Raw genomic sequence first — 26,842 nt, 5'->3', positions numbered from 1 at the left:
ATTGAGATTTTAACCCATAATTAAATAAAAGTTTTAAATTTGATTTTGAACCACTAAGAAAGATAAAACATGTTTAAAATTATAATAAATTTAATTAAGAGGAGTAATAGAAGAAGGAAATTTGAGAGAAATAATGGAAGAGAAAATGATGTGTCAACTACATGGTTGAAAAAATAAAAAAGTGTGAGTAGGGAGAAGAGAGAAAAAATTTGTTAATTTTTTAACGAATCAAATTACGCCACGTTATTTTCTCTAAAATTCTTTCTCCAAAATTTCATCAATTTTTCGAAACGAATCTCAGAAGGCGTCATAATAATATATAGCATTACGAATGAAGGCGTCATATTACAAATGATAGTATGATATACGTCGTACGACTACAATTAGGGATGAAAATGGATATCCTACCCGTCGGGTAGTGAAGTACACATCCCCAAATTCGATTTTCAATTTACTACCCGACCCCGAACCTGACGGATATCTCTATTTATATTCTCATCCCCGATTCGTCTGATACCCGATCCCGACGGGTATCCCATTACCCGATACTAAATATTAAAGTTATAATATTTTAATTAACATATTTAAATTAAAACTATATATAAATTTAATATATTATATTAACTAATATGTGAATTTAAAATATAATTGACCTAAAATTATTAATAAATATTTTATTCTTAAACAATAGACAATTAATCATTCATACTATATAATATAAATTCATCTATACTATAAAAATACAAATAAACTTAAAATTGATAGTACAAAATTCTTAATTAAACACAAACTTAAAAATTCATTAAATCGATTTTCTAAAAAAAAAAAAACATCTTTCTTAAATACATTCTTCAACACATATAAATTACAACCTACAAAATTAATAAATAAATAAACAATCAACATTAATAAATAAATAAAATAGAATTATAATTAAAGTATTTAATTAATAACATACCTCAAATCTTTAAAAAAAAAATCATTACTTATATATAATATTTATAAAAATAATATATTAAACTTTTATTCTAACTTACTAAAAAATAAGGTGAATTGACCTTTATTTTTTGCTTGAAAAAAATAACTCTTTATTTTTGTTGTAAAAAATTAATCTTTATTTTTACCTAAAAAATTAACTATTTTGTTTTTCTTAAAATACTGAGTTTATCTTAAACGAAAATAATATAGGAAAATAATAATAAATAATTTTAAAAATAGTAATATCAAATTGAAAAAATATATAATAAAAGTATTAGTATTCCTTACTATATATGTATATTGTAGTCGTGTAAAAGTTATTAAAGAAGAAACTACAAAATAAAAATTGAAAATTAAGTTAATAAATAAGTATAAGATTGTAAAAGTTGAAAAACAATTATAACTTTATTAAATAAAATTAAAACAAGTAATATCAAATTTTAAAAACACAAATGAAAACTTTACTTTTTGCAATTTGTTTTGTTATTGAAAATTTAAAGTTGAACAAAATTTAGAGAAAAGATAAAGATAAAAGTTGAAATAACTAGTAAGATTGAATTTAAAATGAATAATGAAAATGAAGATTAAGAGTATTTACTTATGAGAGAAACATTTATTACATTTGTAATTAATGATGTTAAATGATGTGTGTAAGAATAAAATAATTAATATATTTATTTAATGATGGCTATCACTTGTTATTTGGAATTTAAAAAGAAATTTAAATTTTATCAATATATATATATATATATAGATTAATATATTCGGGTATTGGGTTTAGGTTTTCAATACTCCCCATCTCCGATCCCGAATCTGATCGGGTAACATTTTTTACTCTCCATCCCCGACCCCAAACCTGATACCCGAATATATAAGGACTGGTATATACGTTATGGGAAAGTAGAAGGACTACATTTTAAGTTTCTACATAGGTGCTATTAAAGTATAATCATATTATAATAAAAAGTACAATTAATTATTTATTTTATAATAATTGAGTTAAAAGTATCAAATAAAATTATTTAAAAACATATTAATTTATAAGCACAATTAATTATATATATATAAGTTCTGTTTGATTTGGATCGGCAATATCTGGGGTAGGTATTTTGCTATTTTAAAATATGAAAAAAAAATCAAATAGACAGCAGGGACGAGATTTTGCCAATCATATATTGAGCTATTTATATATGTTATTTTTTAAAACTTAAATAGAAGTTTATTCTATAAAATAAAATGAGCATGACTTTTCTTTGTTATATTTTTAAGTGAAAATTAAAAGTGTTTTTAATAATTAAAATAAAAAATACTAAGTTTAAAAATGACATTAATTTATAAAATATTTTTATTATTATTTATAAATAATCTTTGATTCATTTTTTAAATCAAATCAAACTAAATATCACTTATATTAAGATTTATGATCCAAATAATTATATATTAAAATTTAGAAATCACTTTAATTTTATTTTAATAAATCCTAATTTTTGATAAAATGACAATTTTTTAATAGGCTAATTAATTTTGTTGTATTTTATAATAAGAATTTGTATAGTTTTAACTAGGGGAATATAATTATACTTTGACTATTGGGTTTTCAAATTTCAACTCTATAAGTTTAGTTATTTAGAAGTTGGATATTAGAATAAACTAGAGGATTTATTTTTAAAATTGTAAAAAAAAATAGTATTAATAGTGTTTTTTCTCCTTCTATTGCTCTTTTTCTTTTTTCAGATTTTCGGATAACACGATGAGAATGCATTTTTTGTCTTTTTATTTATTTATTTTTACGATATTTTGTTATTAATGTTTATAAAGCATAAAATATTTGTAAATTTGTATACCTACTAAATAGTTTAAGAGGTAAAAATGGTTCATATGAATCAAATATATTGATAATTTTCACTTAAAATATTTTAAGTTGAAGGGAGGATATGATTATGGAGTTATGCTCACTTTTAACATTAAAATATAAATTATTTTTTTTTTTTAAAGAATTGTTTATTTTTTAAAATATTTATGCATTTTTTAAATAAAATTGTAAATATATATTAATGTAACAATACACATTTTTAATAATTAATTTAGTGTAGTTGAATTAATACTTACAACTAAAGAGTAAGTCTCATGATGTTTTGTACTATAAGGAAGTTTATCCTTTCAATTTTAACAAGATAATTTTGAAATGGTGAGAAATATTAAGGACGTGTGAAGATAAATGTTTGATCATATTTTGAACATTTCATAAAACTATAGGTCTCACTTTAATATTCAGCCTTTTAAAAGTAAGCATTTTTTAATCAGAAACTATTAATAAGTTTATTGTGGGTTCATAAATAAGTTTCCTCATAAAAAACACAATTAGTTTCATTAATCATTACAAAAGCAATTAATTTACTTCAATATAATATCAAAAGCTGCTTTTCAAATCAAGCCATTACGTTTAGAATTTGAAAAAAAATAAAATCAAACAAGCTTTAAAAGAAATATAAAATAGTTAAATTTATAGAAAAGCATCTTGTTTAATAATACTCAGATTTAGTTTTTAAAAAAACTAGCATTTAGGCTATGCATTTACACGAGTAATAATATAAAACTGTGAAAAAAAATTACGGATAACATTTTTTATTTTATTTTTAACCGTTTAAGTTTATGGGTGAGTCAACCCACAATCCGACCCAAGTATCCATTTACTCAACGTCATTATATATTAATTAGTTAAAAAGTTGAACTTATATTAATATTAAAACGTCTCGCGTTTATCAAATTTGGTGTTGAATTTAAAATATAAAGTCTTTGTAGCCTAGTTGGTTAAAAAGTTGTACTTGTTTTGTTAAGTTGCAAATTCGAAACATACCTCTAGTATTTTTAATTTTATTTTTAACCGTTTTAAATTTAAAAACGGGTCAACCCACAATCCGACCCAAGTATCCAAATTAACCACAACTCTCGACCCGACAATCCGGACACTTTAAAAATTAAGCATCATTATATATATATATATAGATTAGTTAGTTAAAAAGTTGAACTTATATTATTATTAAAATATCTCGCGTTTATCAAATTTGGTGTTGAATTTAAAATATAAAGTCTTTGTAGCCTAGTTGGTTAAAGACTTGTACTTGTTTTGTTAGGTTGCAAGTTCGAAACATACTTCTAGCATTTTTAATTTTATTTTTAACCGTTTTAAATTTAAAAACGGGTCAACCCACAATCCGATCCAAGTATCCAAATTAACCACAACTCTCGACCCGGCAATCCGGACACTTTAAAAATTAAGCATCATTATATATATAGATTAGTTAGTTAAAAAGTTGAACTTATATTAATATTAAAACGTCCCACGTTTATCAAATTTGGTGTTGAATTTAAAATATAAAGTCTTTGTAGCCTAGTTGGTTAAAAAGTTGTACTTGTTTTGTTATGTTGCAAATTCGAAACATACCTCTAGCATTTTTAATTTTATTTTTAACCGTTTTAAATTTAAAAACGGGTCAACCCACAATCCGACCCAAATATCCAAATTAACCACAGTTCTCGACCCGACAATCCGGACACTTTAAAAATTAAGCATCATTATATATATATATATATATATATATATATATATATATATATATATATATATATAAATTTATTTATAAAAAAATTGTTTAAAAACATCTCAAATATTAACTTTGATAAAATAATTTTATTTTGAATATAATTTAATTATATATATATATATATATATATATATATTAACAAATTTAATAATATTTCTTTATTTTAAAAAAAATAATTTTCTTCAAACAAGCAAAGCCGATCTAAATTATTATGACACAAAACAATGGTAAGTTGAAATCGTGTCTAAACAGTTGTATTTAACTCAGACAATTCGTGTCAAGCTTTCAATTATGTCGTGGCGTGTCAAAATTGATTCTCATATGTATTGTATCGTGTATTGATATGTTCAAATATCACGATACACAAACTCAATTATGTCGTGTTAACTCGTGTTCAAATTCGTATGTCGTGTTGACTAGAACTAATTGTCGTATCAACACGATCGTGTCGTGCCTATTAATTTATTAATCAAACTAAATTAGTTAAGTTAGTTTAATATGTTATTTGTTATTTTAAATTATTAATTAATATAGTAAGATAGTTAAATATGTTTTTTTTAATTTTAATAAATATGAGACGAATTAAAATTATTCGGAGACATGCTTAGATATGGAATGCACTTCTAGATTTAATTCACTCATGTTTTCAATATCATTCACACAAATATCAACATATGAGAGGATATTGTAAAGGTGTCCACAAATTGATAACTTCTAGGACTACCATCAAGAAATAATAATAATTAGTGTTGCACATTTACATGCCTAGATATCAAATTCCCAGAAGATATAGTTAAAATCTGGCCCAATTGGTAACTCTTGAAAATAAATAATAGCTTAAAAACTCAGTTCGTGGAATTAATAGTATAGTAAATATAATCCTGATTCCAATCTTTTAGAGATGTGTAATATCATTTTCTAAACTTATAAACTGACGAAGAAATGACACAGGAAACCGATCATAAAATATATGGTCGTGAATGAGAAATCAAATTGGAGTGACAAAGAGAACGTCATAATAATATTTGATTGTTCAAGTGACGTGTTTGTCTAACAATGTAATAGTCATAACGCATAGCTGCAATAAAAAAGACAATAAAAGCGATAAATAAAGGACTCATCCGAAATAAGCACTTCACATCTTCAATCTCTTGAATGGTGCGCAATTTCCACGGATATCTTGATTCATCTAACTTGATATCGTCATCTAGCTTGATATCGTCATTTTCCACTATGTATAAGATAAAGAAAAATTACTAAGAAAACATAAACAACAAAGCCTGTACCATCTTATATAGAATATATAGTTCACAACTTAACATCATATTCTGTAGAACTCATATTCGACTCGGATAATTCGTGTCTGACTTTTAATTGTGCGGTGTCGTGTCAAAACTCATTTGCACGTGTCGTATCATGTTTTTTCAAAATATTATAACCTACGGGCTTATTCATGTTGTGTTAACTCGTGTCAATGTTTATTTGTGTTGTATTAACTCGTGTGTCTTGTTGTGTGGATTAGAGTTAATTATTGTGCTGTGTTTATTAATTTATTAATCCAACTAAATGAGTTAAATTAATTTAATAGGTTAGGTATTATTTTAAATAATTAATATATTAAGTGAGTTAAATATAATTTTTTTAATAAATATCACACTAATTATTTAGAAAGTATATGATATATATTAAGAGATATTTTTATTTATTATTATTTTATATAAAAAAAATTAGGTAAAGTTATCTTAAATAAAAGGGGAAAGAAATTAAGAGACTCTCATCAATTTATTCATATAATATATTTTTGTTAATGTTTATATAATGTATTATTTATGTTAATTTTTTAAAATTATTTAATTAGTTGTTTAATTTTAATTATATATATTTTATAAAATTAAATAATTTATTATTTAAAAAAATGGTAGGTATATTTAGAGAGACGTGAGTAGTTTAATGAAAATGTAAAAGTGAATGATTTTAGAAAGAAAATAAAATGAAAAATGTGAGTAAAAAATAAATAGATTTAGTGTTTGTGCCCTTCTATTTCTTAATCGTGTTATGATTTTGTTAATTTATAATTGTGTCGTATTGTACTTGTGTCGTGTTCAACTTACAATTTGAGTGAGATATTATCATATCGTGTTAGATTATGAATGACAATAAGTACTTTACCTGCCGGATAGTGAAGTACCCATCCTCGAACCTGATTTTTATTTTACTACCCGATTCCGATAGGTATATTTATTTATATCTCATTCCCGATTCGTCGGATACCCGATCCCAACAAGTACTTCGTTACCCGATTAAAAATATGAATTTATATTTATTATTTTCTAAACATACTAAATATTAAAAATACAAATAAAAATATTATTTATTTGTTATTTGTATAGTTATATGGTAGAAGTTGAAAAATATAACAATTTTGTAAAAATTAAAAAAATGTTGAGTTAAAGGTTATTTGAAGAAATTTGGTAAACTAAACAATTTTGTTGAGATAAGGTTAAGAAAATTAAAATAATGTTGTATTTGAAGTTTAAAATGTGAAGATGTTGTAGAAAGAGAAAATATTTTGTTATTAAAGAAAATAAATATTAAATATTTATTATAAATTTGTAATGATATGGAATTTGAAAAATTATTTTGAATTTTATTAAATATATTAATATTTCAGGTATCAGGTTTGAGTTTTGCACATTTCCCATCATGATCTCAAACTTTAACCCAATTGACTAATAATTTTAACTATTCATCTTGACCTCGACCCAACCATCCGGGTACCCACAAACCATCCGGGTACCCACAAATATAAAATAAATGGGTACCATCGCCATCCTATGTTAGATCTTCTTTGCTTATATTGACTCAACTTATGCCCAACTTTAGGTAAAGCCATTAGTTATATAAGTTTTTCTTATAATATATATATATTTGTAAACGCTAAATTAAAACTAAAACAAGTACTTCAACAAACAATATTACATAATGGTCTTAAATTTTTTGAAAAAAATAATTAGAGAACTAGCTTTTAGGGGAATGTAACAATATATAAAAAAAAAGAACTGAATCTATAAAAGAAAAACTACATGAGTTATAACCTGGTCCATTATTTTCTATACCAAATTTGACTGATTATAAATAAACATTTCACAATTTTAATATTTATTTATGTATGGTTAACTATTTGAATTTTATTTACATTAATGTTCATATATTAGAGTTTTATGTTTTACTTTATTGTGCAATTTCTCTAATTTGTTTTTTTATCAAATTATTTAATGAATTTCAGATTATAAAGCATATCAATCTTTTACTTAATTTAATGAACTAAATTATAAAGTGATTTTATTTCTTTTCAATTGAATTTTTTAATCAAAGTAGAAGCAAAGTTTCATTTCGATTTCGTCTCTCTCATTGAAATCCAAGGTATGCCGCCTGTTCTTCACTACAAATTTCTATACGAATTCAAATTGATGATTTCCTAGACTTTTGGTGCAAGATCGTCACTAATTTTGATTTCTACTGTCTGTTTAGTATTTTAGCGTCTGTTGATTGCTTTCTTCTCTTAAGATTTTGTTTAGAACTCAAAATTTCCTTCTCCAGATTGTTGCTGTTGCTTATTGAACTTCAATTCACCTCTGTTCTTCTTCAGGTTAGTAACTGATTGTTGTTAACTGTGAATTTTGATCTTTGTTATTGTTTCCTATGTAGATCAGGATGATTCTTTGATATATGTAGATCGATCTGACATGACAGATCTTGTTTCGCTAGTAATCTATACGAATTAACAACTATTATTATTATAGATTCAGCTGAATTTGTCCAAATGATCTCACTTAACAGATACTGATTCTTTGTATTAATAAAACTAGATAATCTTTAAGTACGATAATCCACTCAGCTCCAAAACACAGTAAAATCCAACAAAAATAGTCATAATTACCTAATCCTAATGTATAGTAATTCTCGATATGAAAACACAGAGACAAATGGCTGATCTTTGAATAGGAAAAAGAGTGGATCTGCAGGGTCCCAAATGAATTGGCTTATTCGAAAAAGGCCTTCTTCTTTGGAAGATCTATCTCGTGTCTGGTTTTTTATCCACTGGTATAATAATGTTGAAATTCTGCAGAACAATTTCCAAATGGCTAGATCTGCATTGGCTGAGGTTTCTCAATCGGGGGCCTTTGTTAGAACACCTTCGACATTTAGAAACTTAATTTCAAGGGACCAGAATTCAACTTTCCCAGCTGAAGTTGGGAGGTATCATCTCTATGTGTCTTATGCTTGTCCTTGGGCATCCAGGTGCCTCATGTACTTGAAGATTAAAGGTCTTGACAATGCCATCAGTTTCTCGGTATGTCAACTTTGCATCATACCATGGTTTACCTAGTTCATTTGAGCTTGAATTATGGTTTCTTATCTGGATCTGGATTTGAAAGTGTTTGAAAATAAACTTTCTTCTTTTTGCTGTATTTGCAATATGATATCAGTCTGTCAAACCAGTATGGGAGAGAACAAAAGATACTGATGATCACAAGGGATGGGTTTTTTCTACATCTGATAACGAGGAACTTGGAGCTGAGCCAGACTCGTTGAATGGAACCAGAACTATTCGGGAACTGTATGAGCTAGCCAGTTCAAACTATTCCGGGAAATACACAGTTCCTGTGCGTATACCCCCTTGTAATTTCATATTTTTTGGCTAATATTCCTCGTTAGATTTGAAATCATGTCCATTTCACCAGGTTCTTTGGGATAAAAAACTCAAAACAATTGTCAATAACGAGAGTGAAGAGATAATACGCATGTTCAATTCTGAATTCAACGAAATTGCAGAGAATCCATCTATTGACCTTTATCCTCTTCACTTGCAAGATAAGATCAATGAGGTCAATGGATGGATATATGATGGTATTAACAATGGTGTCTATAAATGTGGATTTGCTACTAAGCAAGAGCCTTACAATGAGGTGATTACTTTTTCTTTTCTTCAAATTATTATGAAAATTCATTCCATTACTTTCTTCATCCTTTGATGCTTACACTACAGGCTGTATTGAGATTGTACGAAGCTTTGGATAAATGTGAGGAAATTCTCGATAAGCAGAGGTATCTTTGTGGTAACACATTGACTGAAGCAGATGTTCGATTGTTCGTCACCCTTATTAGATTTGACGAGGTATGAGTTACTTTATATCCGAGTCTCAATTATAACGTAGATGAAAACAACCAACTTTTGTTACCTGATATGAATATGGTGCAGGTTTACACAGTCCATTTCAAGTGTAACAAGAAACAGTTAAGAGAATACCCAAACTTATTCAATTACACAAAAGACATCTTCCAGATTGCAGGCGTTAGCGCCACTGTTAACATGGTACATATCAAAAAACACTATTACGTAAGTCATCCATCCATCAATCCTTATGGCATTGTTCCGGTTGGACCCAATTTGGATTACTCGATTCCTCACGATAGAGACAGATTTTCTACTTAAAGAGTCGATACGCATTTGGATCAATCCTTACTCATCTTTCAGTTTGTTTCTTCTCAACTATATTATATAGTATTGTGGATTGTGTGTCGAGTCTATTGTATACTGATGCGTCTTTGGTTTGGTATAAAGTTATCGTAAATGCAACTTCTAATAATACAAATAATGCTTGATTCCTACACTCCTAGCAATGAACAATGCATCGGAGACTATCAACACTCACCCATATAGGATAAATGTTCTTCGATAATTCTATGATAAAAACCCTAGTTAAGAAAAACACTTAAATTCCCTAACAATTATCTTTTTGTCATCAAAACAAATGCAACTAATTGCAAAGTGAGAGATATCATAACATATAGCTCGATTTTGTAACTTAGCAAGTGTTAAATATCAAAGAGACAAAACGTTACAAGTTTAATTTCCTCGGATTCGCGGTAACCCCTAAACCCGAAAACTTAATAAAGGAACATAATATTTAAACAATCTTATTATCATAACCAATTCAATTAAGACTTATTGAATGAGTTGTTCAATCTATACATTACAAATTACAAAATAATATTAATACAAACTTTTTAACATTTTGAAAACATTATTATAGACAAAAAAAAAAAAAAAAAAAAAAAAAAAAAAAAACTTTGATCGAGTCAATTATGTCAATAAGAGTATCGAACCTAGGGTTTCAGTATCAAACCAAACCTAGGATATCGAATTGAGTCAGGATTGATGAGATGAAAGACAGACGGAGAGAGATAATCGGGCTTGCTGGCACTGAGATCTCTTGAGAGCGGTGCCGGAACTGGAACAAAGGGTCCGAACAGCATCGACTTCGTTAGGGCAAGCAATGGAGACGAGGCACTCCGCTAGCGATCGATTGAGATGGCGACAACCGGAATCTCTGGCGTGGCCGGAAGGTATTCTCTTGTGACACTGTAATAGAGCCGATTTCAATCTCTCGCATTCTCCGGCCAACTCATTCGTAGTTTTCATCTCTTCTGATACATCGATCGATAACTTCTACCACCTCCGTAGAGATCGCCGTCCGGTTAATACTCGACTTTCTCTTCCTCCTCTGAAATAAAACCCTTTTATTTTATTTAAATTACGATCTAAATATATATATATATATTTTATTAAAAGTTATTTAAAAAATAAATTGTATGTAACATAATAATGGAACAACAACAATGAAACTATAGTTTGTAATTGATATTATGATTCAAAATTAAATGGTAAAAATATTATTTTTAATTTAATTTTGATAATTTATTTGGTTTAAGATAATGGTTATGGGTGAAACATTTTAATATATTTTATTATTAATTACATTATTTAATTTAATAATTAAAATATATTTTATTTTAAAAAGTTAATTTATTATTATATATTAATAACTTAAAGTTTTTTTATAAAAAAATCTAAGGTTCTAATGATTGATAGTTATTTTTGTGGAGTTCAATTATTTTTTTTGTTTTCATTTTTGTGAAATTTAATTATTTAAAAAAATATTTAAATTAATCATTCTCATTAAAAACAAAATTATGAATTCGGTGTAAAGATATTATCTCAAATAAGAAATACAGTTATTTCCTTATTAAAATATAGAGTAATCTTATATATTACTTTTGTATAGTGTCTATCTCATTTGGAAAGAAAGAGAAAATATATTTTTTTAAAAATATAAGAGAGAGAAAAATATTTTATTTTTCTTTCCAAATGAGGTAGGTGTGTATAAGGGTGTTGTATATATCATTATTCTAAAATATATTATTATATTTTTCAAATAATAAAGATTTTAAGATGATATTGTCAAATGTGTTTAAGTTTAAATTGGTGATCTTTCATTAATAAACTACGATTTAAGGTCTCTTGGGACCCGATTATTACTAAAATAATATGTATATTGTCTAGTTAAAAAAGTAAAATAATTTCGAAAGAGATCGATTAATCCTCATTAAAAATGTATTGTCATTTATGTCTACATATATAATGTCTTTTATTCAATCTTTCCAAGAGTGTAACAGTGAAATTGAAGATAATATTGTGTAAATTTCTATAGGATCCTTTAACTCATCGTTTTGTCATATAGTTAATTAAGACAAGATTAAATGTTTTAAAAATTACTAAAGTTTAAATATTCGAGATCTTATTTCTTTTAATAAGTTTCTTCTATCAAAATAGTGTTGTAAATTTACAATAGAACCGAATAGTCTTTGGGCATCGAATCGATGATCAAATGTAAGTGTGATTATGATTGATCTACTTGGTTCACAAAAATGTTTAATTATCCAACGAGTATATCATTTTAAGCGGAATTATTTTATATGGAAAAATTTTCGTGAGCAATCTAAATTTATTGTGGGGATGGTTTTTCGATCAGTTTTTTGGACGACAATTGGTGTAGTGTCAAAAGTCTATCTACGATGTATCCTAAACTTGATTACATTGATATATGTAAAAATGGCACAATTAAGGACATGTTTGATCTTCGATCTAATGAGTTTGCTAATCGAATTAGATATAGAAAAAGATTAAACATTATGGAGAGTTCGTCTCATAATATAATTTTACTTTTGGTATGACGCAAATAAGTGTCCCCGTCTGAACAAAACATTATACGTGGAGCATTGCTACAAATTGTTCGCTAAGATGAGTTTATATAATTTTTGCTGGGAGAAACCTTAAGAGTCAAAAATTCTAGGAAATGAATTGATATCAAGGAAATGACCATCTTAAAAGTTAAAGGTAATCTTTTTTCATTCAAATATGTTTAAATGTGGTTTTGCTTCTACAGTTTACCATATTTGGATGGAAAGAAATTCAAGAGTATTCACGAAGGTGAGAGGAGGTGTTGATGATGTTTGGAATAGCATAAAGTTTGATTGTAATTCCCTTTTCGGACTTGGAGGCGAATTCCCCAAAATGAGCAAAATTGGTGTTTATGTCAAAATTGGGGTATTAACTACTATGAAGTAACTTCAAGGCGAGATCATAAAACTATTATTGTTTGTTTGTTTGAAAAGTTATAATTCATTTTGTGTTTACTCATTTGATTTGTTATTCCGTTTTTTTTAAATTAAAGCAAATGTTTGTTTTGCTTTAATTCATGAACTCATGTAATTTTTTTTTTCTTTTGGGTTTTTTTAAAGAAATGATTTTATCGTTTTTTTTTTAAAAAAAAAATTATTATTTTTCTGGTTATGATTTTGTTTATTTCTTAAAATGTTAGTGTGAATCTTAATCAGAATCATGAGAAATATTCACTAATTCACTATTTTAAACTAGAATGGAATAATTGTTTATGTACGACATAAGATTTTAACATTATCAATTATAAGTCTTTTTCAAATCTACAACAAATCGTATTATTTTTAGTATCCAAAAACACTTTAAAAGAATATAATAGAAAGTACCAACACTAAAAATAAATAAATAAATAAATTTAAAGGGTCCAATAATAAAGTTATGTAAATGGACAAATTTTTTATTATTAAATTGATAAATATTTAAAACAATTTAATATAAAAAAGGTCTATATCAATTAAAAAAATTAAATAATATTTAATCTATTTTTGTCTAGAACTATTGTCACTGTACAAAATCGCTTCTCTCTCTGAAGCACGTACTGACCATCAAAGTTCCAGCCTTTTTCGCGAAACGAAGTCTCTCTTTTTGAAGTGACATTTTCTATCCATTTGGAAGATGATTATGGAGGGAATTCGGCTTTAGGGTATGATAGTATCCAAGTTCTTGTTCTGGTTTGAATCTCAATTCCGCAGCTATAGGTTTGTCTGTTCTTTTTCTACTAATTTCTTTATAAATCACTGTTTGCTATTTCTTATCCATATCTCTAATGATATGATTTCACTCACGAACGTTCTAGATATCCATTGATTTTCTGGGTTTATCTTATTCGTCGTTTTCTTTCTATTCTTTTTACTTAATACCCATGTTCTAGTTTTCATGTTTTGATTATTATTACATGGCAATATGATCTTCAAACATCTAATCCTGCTCCCCATTTTGAATCATTCATATTTTTGGCTTTCTATATGTCTCAAGTAAACATTCTCCACCTGATCACACTAAATGTCTGTTGGTTTAGTCTCTAATTCTCTTGTTCTGATCATTATTGGGTTCATTCATCAGTCTTTATGCAATGAAAAAGATCGCCTTTAATTTGTATTGACATGTACTTATTAATGCAGTAACAGTGTTATATGACAATATTGAGTGTATTGGTAATTTGGTATAGGTAGGAACAATGGAAAGGGGGGGATTAGGTTTAAGATTTCATCACTCAGGGACTACACCATCTGCAGAATCGGCTTTGGATTTGGAAAAGGCATATGGAAACCATCCAAATCAACCCCCTTCTAGTACTAGTCCGCCGCCACAAACTTTTACATCAAGTGGACAACACTCAGAAAGCAATGCAGCTTATTTCTCGTGGCCAACTTCTAGTCGATTGACAGATGCTGCTGAAGATCGAGTAAACTACTTTAGTACTCTTCAGAAGGGTGTTTTACCTGAAACATTGGGCAGATTGCCCTCTGGACACCAAGCAACGACTTTACTTGAACTGATGACCATCAGGGCATTTCACAGCAAGATCTTGCGTCGTTTCAGTTTAGGAACTGCAGTTGGTTTTCGGATTAGTCGAGGTGTATTGACGGATATACCAGCTATTCTAGTCTTTGTTGCTCGGAAGGTTCACAGACAATGGTTAAGTCACATTCAGTGTCTTCCAGCTGCTCTTGAGGTCGGGAAGGCTTAGCATTATCATATTTAGCTTTCTAATGTGTTCGATGAAACGATATATAATCCATTTATACCAGAAAAAAGCTCAAAATTATAATTCATGTGAAGACTATTAGTCAAAAGTATTTACAGAATCTTAGGTCAAACCTTTACCTGATTCGGACTGAGTAAATTCACAGAAAAATCAATTTTTCTACACAGGTTTTTGCATCTTGCTCTAGTTTTGAATAGCATTAGCATTCCTATAAGAAGAGGTAATCTTAGGCCTTGTTTGATCTTGGGTTATTTGTATAACCAAGCGGTTCTTTCCAAATTACTTTGTTTGATGTATGTTATTGAAAATGGGGTTATTTGTATAACCAAGCGGTTCTTTCCAAATTACTTTGTTTGATGCATGTTATTGAAAATGGGGTTATTTGAGTTAAAAAACCTTAGGGGTATAAAATGTATTTAAAAATAGAGGATATTTGGTTGATAATTTGAATGATGTGATTGGATAGTAGATTATTTGAAATTAATCTCAAATAACCCACATCAAACAAGGCCTTAGGTGATATCAATTAAAAAGAAAACATTGAGTCGACATGATTAGTAATGTCTTTCTAAAATTTTCATATGGTCTGGTCTTTAGTTCCATGAAATTGCAAAATATTGTGAACTTTTTCTTTATACCCTTGTTAGTAACTAAAAAACTTTGCCACATTCTCATAAACAGGGACCTGGTGGTGTATGGTGTGATGTTGATGTGGTAGAGTTTTCCTACTTCGGTGCACCTGCAGCTACTCCAAAAGAACAAATATATAATGAGCTTGTGGATGGGTTGCGTGGTAGTGATCCATACATTGGCTCTGGCTCCCAGGTTGGTGGTTGCTATCTTCTACGGTTGTGGGGTAGATGTTTAGTTGAGTCCATGTGTATATATTACTTGATAGACTAGATTTCATGTCATTCGAATACCCTTTTGACCATAATGTTAGTCCATAAGATTTTTTGAGGTGATCGGAAAGGTGTTCATAAACTAGGTTAAGGGTTTTTCTTTTGGGAAAACGGCAAACCATTTTATCCAAAAAAGGAGTTTACAACTTGAACTTGAAATGGAGAGCAAAATAGGTTTTGTCTCAAACACAACAAAAACTAAAGAAAAATTCAACTACCAAGCAAAGCTTGAACACAATTTGTAACAAAACATTAAACAAGGCATATAAAATTTTTCTTTTCATATGATCAATATTCTTAGTCACTTGCTCAATATCAATGCTCCACTCTTTGCAAATGAGCCAATTCTGAAATATATCTGGGACCCTCCAGTTACTACGGTTAAGGGCTTTTAGCATTGCTTAATGGTTGAGAACGTTCAGGTTGCGCGTTACTTGGTACAGACACTGCTTGTATTATTAGAAGTCGCATTTGTGGACAACTCTATTAATGCAAACTTTAACATTTTAATCTTTTTCCTACATTCCCTCTATATTGGATGGTAGAAATTTTGAGTTACTCCTTTCTTATAATCACCCCAGGTAATACACTTTTGTTTTGTATGATAATGTTAGTTGGATCATGTGTATTATATGTTGGATTAATAAATCAATCTCAGTATAAATAGTTGTTCGTTTTTCTAACTGATATTCAAAACTATTGTATAGTATCAAGCGAGATTATCAGAATCTGGAGGTGGAATTTTATTAGTCTGGTAATACTACAAGCTTATTTGGATACTGATATTTTGTCACAATCAATCTTTCCACAATCACAATTCCATTGGAAAATCGTGAAAGTTAAAATTGAAAATGATTTGCTGTTTATTTTTTCGTTTGGTATAAGATTGTTTTTTATATTATGATTCAAATTATTTGTTTATATCATGATTAGATTATAGTGTGATTTTTTGGCTTCATTTGGCATAGAGATTATTTTATAGATCATGAGCCATATTATAGTGTGATTTCTTACTTCATTTGGCAAATATATTATTTTCAATCATATTCCACATTCTTCTATAAATCATTGTGATTTTTGTAAAACATAACGAATGTAGTTTTTTTCTAGATCATGATCTGGATCATAAATTGTGATAACAAAATAAGCTTATCTGTCATTAGCTTAGTAGATTCATGCCCAACATTAATGTCATATTTTTCAGTGTAAATGGAATATGGCCAACAGGAGTTAAAGGTATAAATGTAATAAGTAGGCCTCAGTAGAGTTGAAATACATTATACAAGGGGTTTGAATTTTTATTTAATCATAATGTCACACTTCTAATAATCCTCCATGCTCTCTTCTGTTGTTATTTGTGACAACAGTGGAAGTCCCTTCTCTTTTTAAACTAAAAATTTGGCTTATAATTGTTTTCCAAGGCCAATGCAGTACAAAACAAAGAAGTTAGTATAATCAACTGATATGAGGAGGTTTTAACGCCAGTAATTTTGGGCAATCTCAGTTCTAGAAAAGATATGTTTATCTTCTTAGTGGACTAACTTGGGTTTATCTTGTACGTTCAGGTATCTAATACGAACCCTAAATTGGGTTTGCAGATTTTATTTAAAAAGGAGTAGATTTAGAGAATCTGAGAGGAGACTTAAGATAATATTTCTTCATATTAACCAAAGGACTTTATGGCACTATTTTATAGAACTCAAATGTAATCCTACCAAATCAAAAGAATACTAACAAAGAAGATAACCTAAAAAGTAAAAACTATTTTCTTATCCTAACCAACTAATTAGCTCGGTTACGTGCCAATCACATGATTTGCCATCGGAAACCTAATAATAGTTTTGTAAACTTTTTTTTTTGAGAAACAGAATTTTTCTTGTGAAATAATTTGCTTACATATTAATAATCCATTGTTTTTGCACAACGACAAAAACATTTACAATAATAAAAGCAAACGATTATATTCCATCCAACCCAAAATAATAGTTATGTAAACTATTGCCATTTATTACATTTTTTAAGTAAAATATTGCTTCTCGATTATATAGGTTGCTAGCCAGGAGACATATGGGACATTAGGTGCAATTGTAAAGAGTCGAACAGGAAACCAAGAGGTTGGGTTCCTCACTAATCGGCATGTGGCTGTTGACTTGGATTATCCAAGCCAGAAAATGTTTCATCCCTTGCCCCCAAGCCTTGGACCAGGGGTATACCTCGGTGCTGTCGAGAGAGCAACATCATTCATAAGAGATGACCTTTGGTATGACATCTTTGCCGGAACAAACCCAGGTATTCTTTTTTATTGTGAAAATGGTCAACTTTTTTTATTGTACTCACCCAAGAACATCTTTGTTTTGCCTCCTTGGCTTTGGGCATGGCAAGTTTTATACAATGAAACACCATATTGAGCCTATTTGAAAGCTGTTATTTTATCATAATATTTGTCACAGGAAAGACCCTATTGGAAAATCGACAAAGTTGAAATTGAAAGTGATTTTTTTGTTTGGTATAAGGTTTTTCCTAAATCATGATTCAGATTATAGTGTGATTTGTTTGTGCTTCATTTGGCACACAAATTATTTTCTAGATAATGATGTAGATTATAGTGTTTTTGGATCATAATCTATATTATTTTTTAAATCATTATAGTTTTTGGCAAATATAACAAATGTAGATTTTTCCTTATCATGATCTATACATGAAATATATATATACCAAAACAATTTGTTTAAGTAGGAGATTGTTAGTTCGATCCATATTAAATACATGTGTTCCTATTTAATGATGTTATTCTAGCCTGAGCTGACTTGATTCAAATAGTACTATATTTTAAAAAAAGTTATACAAAAAAGAAACTGAATGTTAAATAATTCTTTATACAGAAACATTTGTTCGAGCTGATGGAGCCTTTATTCCATTTTCTGATGATTTCAACATAACGAATGTGACCACAATGGTCAAAGGCATAGGTGAGATTGGTCAAGTGCATATAATAGATTTGCAGTCTCCAATCAATAGTCTTATAGGGAGACAAGTTGTGAAGGTTGGAAGAAGCTCGGGATTAACTACAGGAACTATAATGGCTTACGCCTTAGAGTACAACGACGAAAAAGGAATCTGTTTCTTCACTGATTTCCTTGTTGTTGGTGAGAATCAACAGACCTTTGACCTTGAAGGTGATAGTGGAAGCCTCATTCTTCTCACGAATCAAAATGGCGAGAAACCAAGGCCAGTTGGAATCATTTGGGGTGGAACAGCCAATAGGGGTCGTTTAAAACTAAAGGTTGGGCAGCCTCCGGAGAATTGGACTAGTGGAGTTGATCTAGGACGCCTTCTTGATCTCCTCGAGCTTGATCTTGTTACAAGTAATGAAGGGTTTGAAGGTTTGTCTCCAGCCAATTCTTTTTTACCTCCTAGAGAACTATATGTATAAAGATTTGAGTCAAGTTATTTCCAAATAATCTTGTTTATCTTCTTCTTTTTTCTTTCTGCAGCTGCACTTCAAGAGCAAATCAACGCATCGGCCTTAGGAATGGATTCGACGGTGGGAGAATCATCTCCACCTTTCCGGATGCGACTCAACGATAGAACAGGAGAGAATCTTGTACCCATTGATATGAACCTGGAGCAAGTTCCTATTGAAATTGAATGTCAAAAGGGACAGAACTCTGAACACGTATACAGTGGCAGTGAGTTTCAGTTCAAGACAGGTTCTGAAGCAACTGCAAACGTAGAACACCAGTTCATTCCGAGCGTTGCTAGTATTTCTCCAGTTCGTCAAAACAGCCTTAGATTATTTCAGGACCACGGAAAATCAAGTACACTTGCAGCCTTGAGGGATGGAACCGATGAAGAAGAGATGTATGTTTCGCTGCAATTAGGCGAGCCTCAAGCCAAGAGGTTGAAAGAATCCGATACTCCTCCTCCATGATAGCGATTTAAGTCAAAATATCGCGATGATTTCTAAGGCGGGGTTAATTGTTCAATCGAGATTACTGAAATCCAGCTTAGTAAAACAAGAATGTTCAAAAGACCATCTTTTTTTCCCACTTTAAGTACTTGTTATGTGTTCAGTGTTGTTCATTTTGTCTTGTAACTTTTTTTGTATAACTTTTTTTCACCCATTAGGGTTTCCTATTTATATATATATGGGTATAAATGTTGGTATCTTTGTAGATGAACCCTATTTGTAAGTCTTTGGAAGGTACTTTGTATATTCCTTCATTAATTTATAAATCCTTTTGTCAATTGCCTAAATGACAGCATATTCTAATATATATTTATTAAAATTATGATATACAATTGTTTTAAAATGTTATGTGATTGTTTATATAATTGATTTTATTGAATTGTTTTTTTAAAATTAATTTATAAATATATTTAATATGAATTATTATATATATATTGGAATATCTAAAATAGTCTCAATTCTTGAATATTTATTTTCTTCTATTTATTTAATATGTATTTAGTATTTACTTGAATACAATTTTAAATACAATTCAATATCTAATTAAAATTAATAAAGACTATTTAGGAAGTAACTATTATTTAAATTTAAATAATTTCAAAGTTAAATAAGATTGAAACTTAAAAAAATATATACATTTTAATTCATTATTTTAGTTATTAAAAGTATTTGAATTGAATTATCTATTATAATTTGTTTGAATATTTTAAAGGGCAAACTGAGACTATTTATTGGAGGTAAAAATTTTTAAACATTATAATTTTGTGGTTATGTTTAAACATAGTTATTTCAATAACTATAATGCATGACATTTATAAATAAATAAAATATTATTGTCATTAATTTAACTATCGAAATTAAAATTTTAATTAAAATTCGATAGTAAAACATTTAATTAATAGATCCATGTTTACGAGATTCTCCTGATTCGGCCTCGTAAAGAGGGGAAAATGGTAGAAAATAAATAATACATGACCATTTTACCTGTGAGATGAAATAAGAAAAAACTGAGATTCTTCTACTTGATTAGTTGAAAATTGGAAATTAAATTAATGATATAAATTTTTTATTTATTTAATTATAATTGTGAAGTAATTAATAAATTAACGCTTTTACACGACTTCATTTTTATATAATTTTAATAATAAAAAATTAACTCTCATTTTTTAAAAAAGATTTATGAAATTTTATTTAATAAACGTACTTTTAATAATATATTTTTTTATATTTAATTGACCAAATAACCGTACTTTTGACCAATATTTTTTATATTTAATTTAGCAATAAATCTGAGATAATATATAATATGTTTTATTTAGGAAATTGAATTAAATGACCCTCATAAAGCCATAAAGGTTGGAAATAACCATTGTCCAATAAAATTTACAAAAATGATCACTTTCCTTGTGTTACGACGAAAATACGTCGTCGTGTGATATGACATAACTTTAATTCGTTGGGATGACGAATTGGGATTCTGCTGAGAATTATTTGCGCAAATTTTATTAAGCGATGGTCTCTTTTATTTCACTTATATTTATTGTAATTTAAGTTTTTAAAAAACAAATAATTTTTTTTTTCTTGGCAAATTCCAAAAACGAAGTAAGCCAAAAAGACTGCACATGGCTGATACCACACATAACTGATTTTGCTTAAACAGCATAATACTCTTTAGGCCGGGAGTGGAGAAGACGAAGGTGGCTCAAATCCTCGATAGCAGAAGATAATCCGATCGCGACCGCAATTTATCCGAGAATGAGTGAATGTATGGTCTCATCCATGGCTATTCCTTTGCGAATTCCTCGAACACTCACGTCATTTCTGCTGCGTACTCACCAGAACTCCTCGTTTCATTTTCTCTCTTCAAATCTCTCCGCACAAAGTAATTCGGTCCAGAAGGTGAATCGAAATGAGTTTTCTGCAAGACCGCAATCCTCCGGCTATAGTCGACTGAAGACATTGTGCACCAAAGCTCAGCTATCCGAGAATCGGTTCTCCAGTGTTGCTGCTGAATCAACCGGACCGATTCCATCCGATCAACTACTACGAGTGGTTGAAATAGCTGCTAAGACTGGTGCCGAGGTGAAATAGTTTTCTCTTCTCTCTCTCTCTCTCTCTCTTACACACATGTTACAGTTCTTATCTATTTCCACTCTTTTTTACATTTTACAATTGTTTTCTCATGATCAGGTTGTGATGGATGCTGTAAATAAGCCTAGGAATGTCACGTATAAAGGACTTACTGATTTAGTCACAGAGTAAGGTTTAGCTTTTTGCGGTTGTTTTATAATTTGCTGCAGTTTTAGTGGCAAATGTAATTAGATATTGGATTAGCAAAATGTAGTTAAGCTAATTAGAATCAGTGATAAGATTGAAGATAGACAAAGAGACTTATGTTAAATTAGTTGAAGATATCAGCATATTTTGCATATCCAAATGTTCATGATAGATAGTTTACCAATGATGATCTTAAACACTTGAAGTTTTAGTATGTGATATGTTGATTAAACTAGAACTGAAGCTGTTACCATACATGACTGCTAACATTATGCTAGGGGTTTAATGTGTGAAATCAGATGCGGGCATAGATTGGGTATGAAGTTTTGAATCTAGTCACTTACAACTTACTTGTTCTGAATTTTGTTGGCTGATATCCTTGGAGGATGATGCTCCTCGTTAAATTACCTCTTCATATCGTTTTATGCCTCGTTGAGTTTATGATTTGGTCTTTCTTTGGATTTGTGAAATTTTGGGGGAGGAGTGGGCCTCTTTATTGTTTTAATATTAAAAAAAAAATATAACTATTTAGCAAAACATCGCTTATGGTAGTGGAACAAGTGAGTTAAATTCACAACACAAAGAGATCTGGATAACAAAGAACAGATAGATAAGTCTCATTGCTTGGTTTTCCAGTGTGTTATATTACTTTATATTGGCTTCCTGGAACACTTGTGCTTCTTGTAACTTCTTCCTTCCTAATGTCTCTTGATGTCAAAGAACTGAAAGTTATGTAGTTCTGTTGACTTGGATGCATTTGCAGCACAGATAAAATGAGTGAGATTGCTATATTGGAAGTAGTAAGAAGGAATTTCAAGGATCACCTCATCCTTGGAGAGGAGGGAGGGCTTATTGGAGATTCATCTTCTGATTATCTTTGGTGTATAGATCCATTAGGTTATGTTCTGTTTTCTACTTTTCAATTTGGTTTCTACATTCACAAACTAGTAGGTCCTTCCATGGTAATTTATACAAAAGCTTATTGGAATTTATGTTTTATATACAGATGGGACAACTAATTTTGCACATTGCTACCCTAGCTTTGCAGTATCAGTGGGAGTTCTGTTTAGAGGGAAGCCAGCTGCTGCTGCGGTGGTATTTGATTTAGTTTCTTCGATGCATTCATCTGTTTGTGACCTGCATAAATCCTGATACACATTCAATTTATCCTTTGATGGCTGATTAGATAAGAGTGAATAAATGAATCTTAGATCATATGCTTGAGAAAGTTTAAATTGTATGTCCAATTGACTATATACAAGCTAGAGAAGTTGAGAATTGAGAGGATAGGCATTGATTTATTTTTTGGTTTGAGTTTTTGTTGTGTTGTTGCTTATGTCTTTGTTTATTACCCACCTGCTACGTGACAAATGTCTATTTTGATGCTTATAATCCCCATATTTTCTTATTATGCGCAAATGCTGGCCAGTGTCAATTCTACAACAAAGAACTTATCCTTCATGAAGCATAAGCATGTTATGATTGTTATCCCACTGATGATGAATCCATGTGGATATCTTTTTCAATATTTAGTTTTACCCCTTTGGCAATAGACTATCAATTTATAGAACTTATGGCAGAAGATAAGTGCTGAAACTTTCAGATAGCCATACTAATTACCATGTTAAGATATGTTGGTTCCATCATATATCGAGTATATTGTAACAAAAAAGAAATATTCCTCTTTCTCGTGGCCTGCAATTTTCTTCAGCTTTCCTGGCTCCTTTCTTCTTGTTTGCCTCAATATGCTATTATAGTTGTCGTATAACCTCTATAAATTCAAGAGAGAAAATCTTAGACTTACCTTATACACTCAGTCTAGAAAATTTACCTTATGTTATCTTCTTTATAGTTTAATCAAAATGTCAGTAACTTCTTGAAAAGGACAAAAACATGCCTACGTTACCTTCATTTACAGGTAGAATTTGTTGGAGGACCCATGTGCTGGAATACGCGCATATTTTCTGCAACTGCTGGTAAGAATGCTGTAATTTTGTTATTAGAAGTTCCATATTTTTAGACAAGTAAGAGTTACATGTTTCAAACAAATCCAGGAGGAGGTGCATTTTGTAATGGGCAGAAAATACACACGAGTTCTACTGATATGGTGAGACTGTATGTTGATCTATGCTCTTGAAGTGTAAAACCTTTGAAATCACGATAAAAGTTTTGGGAGCTTATATCATAATCATGAAATAGTCTAGAGCCTTATTTACGAGTTTTCTAAAAATATAATAACTTCTATTCTTTATATCTTAATCACCTGAAGAAGAAGCTCAATATGCTTTGCATGCTAATTTCTCCTTGTTTGTCACTCTTTAATTTCATAAATTGATATTTTATAAAGAAGAGAGTATGTATGGATTATAAGCAACTAAATACTTGCTTGATCCATCTCATTTTCCTTGAAAGTTATTAAAGTTACTCGAAAATCTGATGGTTAGTAAAGGGAAAATTAAAGAGCATGGTTAATACCTTGAATTTCTTGTCTATAATAACTAACATCATTTGATGGCTTCTCAAGATTGAACGATCTCTTCTGGTGACTGGCTTTGGGTATGAACACGATGATGCTTGGGCCACAAACATCGAATTATTCAAACACTTCACTGATGTCAGTAGGGTATGTATGTATGGTGATTAATAACTGATCACTTGTAGAATCTTTTCTGTATATTCTTGTCTAATTTTATATTAAACAAATAGGGCGTGAGAAGGCTTGGTGCTGCTGCAGTTGATATGTGTCATGTTGCTCTTGGAATCGTAGAAGCCTATTGGGAATATCGTTTAAAACCATGGGATATGGCTGCTGGTGTACTGGTAATGCTTTCTTCTTTCTTGCACTTTTAACTGTCAAATATTTCAGCAGCACTCACTAGTTGCAAGTTTAGAAAAGAAAAACAAAAAGAAAACTTATTTCTTAAAAAGCTGAATTAATTATAGAAATCGTGTCAAGTTCGATTCCCATTTAGAAGGACTTGAGTTGAAATGGTTAAATTCTCACTTAAAACGACTCAAGTAGAAGTGAAAGTGAGATCATATTAATTTTAAATAATGATAAAAAGCACATCAAATTCTCAAATTTTAGATGCACAAGAAAATAATAGTGATATATTGGTCAAAGAAGTGTTTGTTAACAACTTATCACTTAATTTAAAGAATTAGTGCTTGTTTGGATTAAGTAGCGAATAAACACAACTTTAATCCTGTTAATTAGTGCTTCGTTGAATTAAGACAATTTTATCTCTGTAAATTAATCAAATTGAGTTATTATAAGGCTAAAATAATCTTTTAAAAGTGTTTTTTTTCTTCATTACTTCCATGTTATACATATATCAAAGACTTGGAATTTAAATATTTTTATTTAATTTATTCAGCACATTTACTTTTCACACTAACTTGTTCTCACATCAAACTCAATATTATGTGATAAATTTAATTCTCACTAAAAACGTCTTAAATTGTAGTCGGGACTCGGGAACTATAACGTGTCAACTTCATAGAATTCAGAAAAGGAAGTTAATAGCTAATTACTGATTTTATCCATATTTATTTATTTATCTAAAAAGAAGTAAAATTATCTTATGTAAATGGTAACAGTTTGTTGTTTATTTAAATAAATAATGGTTATAAGCAGATAGTTGAAGAAGCGGGAGGGAGAGTTTCGTGCATGGATGGAGGAAAATTTTCAGTATTTGATCGATCTGTATTGGTATCAAATGGCATATTACATGACAAGGTAATTTAATAAGTTTTTATATTTAATCATTTTTTTTCAAATAAACTCATTTTTCAAATAATATATATAAATAGATTGTGGAGAAAACTGGTCCTGCAACGGAGAGTCTAAAAGGGAAAGGGATAGATTTCTCATTGTGGTATAAGCCAAATGATTATCATACAGACCTTTAATAAAAACAACCACAACAAGAAGGTTCCTTTTTCTTTATTTATTTATTTTACCACCCATTGGATTCTATATTTATCATTTTTAATTAACTTTTTCTTCTTTTCTTCAAAATCAGGTTCAAAAACAGGGCGGTTGCGTTTCGGCATTTTATTTGGTTGAAACTTCCCATTTTAAAACACCTATATTTTGTCACAATTCTAAAATTGTTCAAACTAAAATTTAAAGTTATTTTTTTATTTTTGAACCAGACAACCTTTCTAGAAAAACAGGAATAGACCAACTTTAATTTAAGAGAAAAACAGGAATAGACCAACTTTAATTTAAGGTCAGAATGAAACTTAGGTTTTGTTAACATAAATTTGTTTAATCCCCAGTTTTTCGAAATCCGCTCGCCTGATCAAATTAGTTGAGTAGATTTGCGGGTTGCTTAACCCGCCGGGATTAGTCACATTCTGATTGAGAAATGGAACCCTAGATTACATGATTTTTGCGTTTTCAGTTGGATTGTTTAGTATAATGAGCCAAATTAAATAATTTAAAAAATGGAAGAATACCTCATCAATAAAAATAAAAAAAAACTTTGTTTTATCATCGGAATGAAAGTTAGGTTTTGTTAAAATAAATTTGTTTAATCCCCTCTTTGAGAGAAAAGGAGGTGGATACAATTTCGCTGGTTGGGTAGATTTGCGGGTTGTTTAACCCGTGGGGATTAATCGCATTCCGAAGGAAAAACGGAACCCTCGATTACATGATCTTTGCATTGAAACGCACTACCCGAGTTCGGATTGTTTAGTATAATGAGTCAGGTTAAATGATTTTAGAATCAAAATTTTCAAAGTTAAATCGATTATTAAAAGTAGGGAAGAATATTTTTTTTATGATCAATAAAAAAATGTTCACATTTATTT

The 26,842-nt window shown here is 29.2% G+C and overlaps 4 protein-coding genes across 6 annotated transcripts; 3 read left to right on the top strand and 1 right to left on the bottom strand.

Moving 5' to 3' along the window:
* Nucleotides 1-7,921: 7,921 nt before the first annotated feature.
* LOC124911963 (glutathionyl-hydroquinone reductase YqjG-like) lies at nucleotides 7,922-10,199 on the top strand. Of its 2 annotated transcripts, XM_047452507.1 has the most exons (7): nucleotides 7,922-8,006; nucleotides 8,184-8,232; nucleotides 8,713-8,937; nucleotides 9,074-9,250; nucleotides 9,329-9,553; nucleotides 9,634-9,762; nucleotides 9,847-10,199. In XM_047452507.1, the coding sequence occupies exons 3-7, from the start codon at nucleotides 8,725-8,727 to the stop codon at nucleotides 10,078-10,080; spliced, it is 978 nt and encodes a 325-aa protein (XP_047308463.1). In that variant the 5' UTR covers nucleotides 7,922-8,006; nucleotides 8,184-8,232; nucleotides 8,713-8,724; the 3' UTR covers nucleotides 10,081-10,199. The 2 variants fall into 2 exon arrangements, with proteins under 2 accessions (XP_047308463.1, XP_047308464.1); XM_047452508.1 differs by lacking the exon at nucleotides 7,922-8,006 and having other exon boundaries at nucleotides 8,080-8,232.
* A 513-nt stretch (nucleotides 10,200-10,712) lies between these two features.
* LOC124912383 lies at nucleotides 10,713-11,128 on the bottom strand. Its single transcript, XM_047452994.1, has one exon. It carries the CDS (start codon nucleotides 11,068-11,070, stop codon nucleotides 10,798-10,800), a length of 273 nt encoding a protein of 90 aa, XP_047308950.1. The 5' UTR covers nucleotides 11,071-11,128; the 3' UTR covers nucleotides 10,713-10,797.
* Nucleotides 11,129-13,681: 2,553 nt separating this feature from the next.
* LOC124911278 (protein NARROW LEAF 1-like) lies at nucleotides 13,682-20,025 on the top strand. Of its 2 annotated transcripts, none has more exons than XM_047451736.1 (6): nucleotides 13,682-13,865; nucleotides 14,336-14,842; nucleotides 15,557-15,700; nucleotides 17,826-18,066; nucleotides 18,660-19,160; nucleotides 19,272-20,025. In XM_047451736.1, the coding sequence occupies exons 2-6, from the start codon at nucleotides 14,345-14,347 to the stop codon at nucleotides 19,706-19,708; spliced, it is 1,821 nt and encodes a 606-aa protein (XP_047307692.1). In that variant the 5' UTR covers nucleotides 13,682-13,865; nucleotides 14,336-14,344; the 3' UTR covers nucleotides 19,709-20,025. The 2 variants fall into 2 exon arrangements, with proteins under 2 accessions (XP_047307692.1, XP_047307694.1); XM_047451738.1 differs by having other exon boundaries at nucleotides 13,694-13,810.
* Nucleotides 20,026-21,387: 1,362 nt separating this feature from the next.
* Nucleotides 21,388-26,178, top strand: LOC124911489 (phosphatase IMPL1, chloroplastic). The gene is made up of 11 exons (XM_047451984.1): nucleotides 21,388-21,829; nucleotides 21,938-22,005; nucleotides 22,788-22,921; nucleotides 23,031-23,119; nucleotides 23,943-24,000; nucleotides 24,079-24,131; nucleotides 24,549-24,647; nucleotides 24,731-24,844; nucleotides 25,662-25,763; nucleotides 25,838-25,958; nucleotides 26,050-26,178. Exons 1-10 carry the CDS (start codon nucleotides 21,503-21,505, stop codon nucleotides 25,934-25,936), a joined length of 1,143 nt encoding a protein of 380 aa, XP_047307940.1. The 5' UTR covers nucleotides 21,388-21,502; the 3' UTR covers nucleotides 25,937-25,958; nucleotides 26,050-26,178.
* The last annotated feature ends 664 nt before the right edge of the window (nucleotides 26,179-26,842 follow it).

Source organism: Impatiens glandulifera, chromosome 8, assembly GCF_907164915.1.
Source record: "Impatiens glandulifera chromosome 8, dImpGla2.1, whole genome shotgun sequence".
Lineage (NCBI taxonomy): Eukaryota > Viridiplantae > Streptophyta > Magnoliopsida > Ericales > Balsaminaceae > Impatiens > Impatiens glandulifera.
The sequence above is the reverse complement of the archived record's forward strand: the minus strand, read 5'-3'. Positions and strand labels throughout refer to the sequence as shown.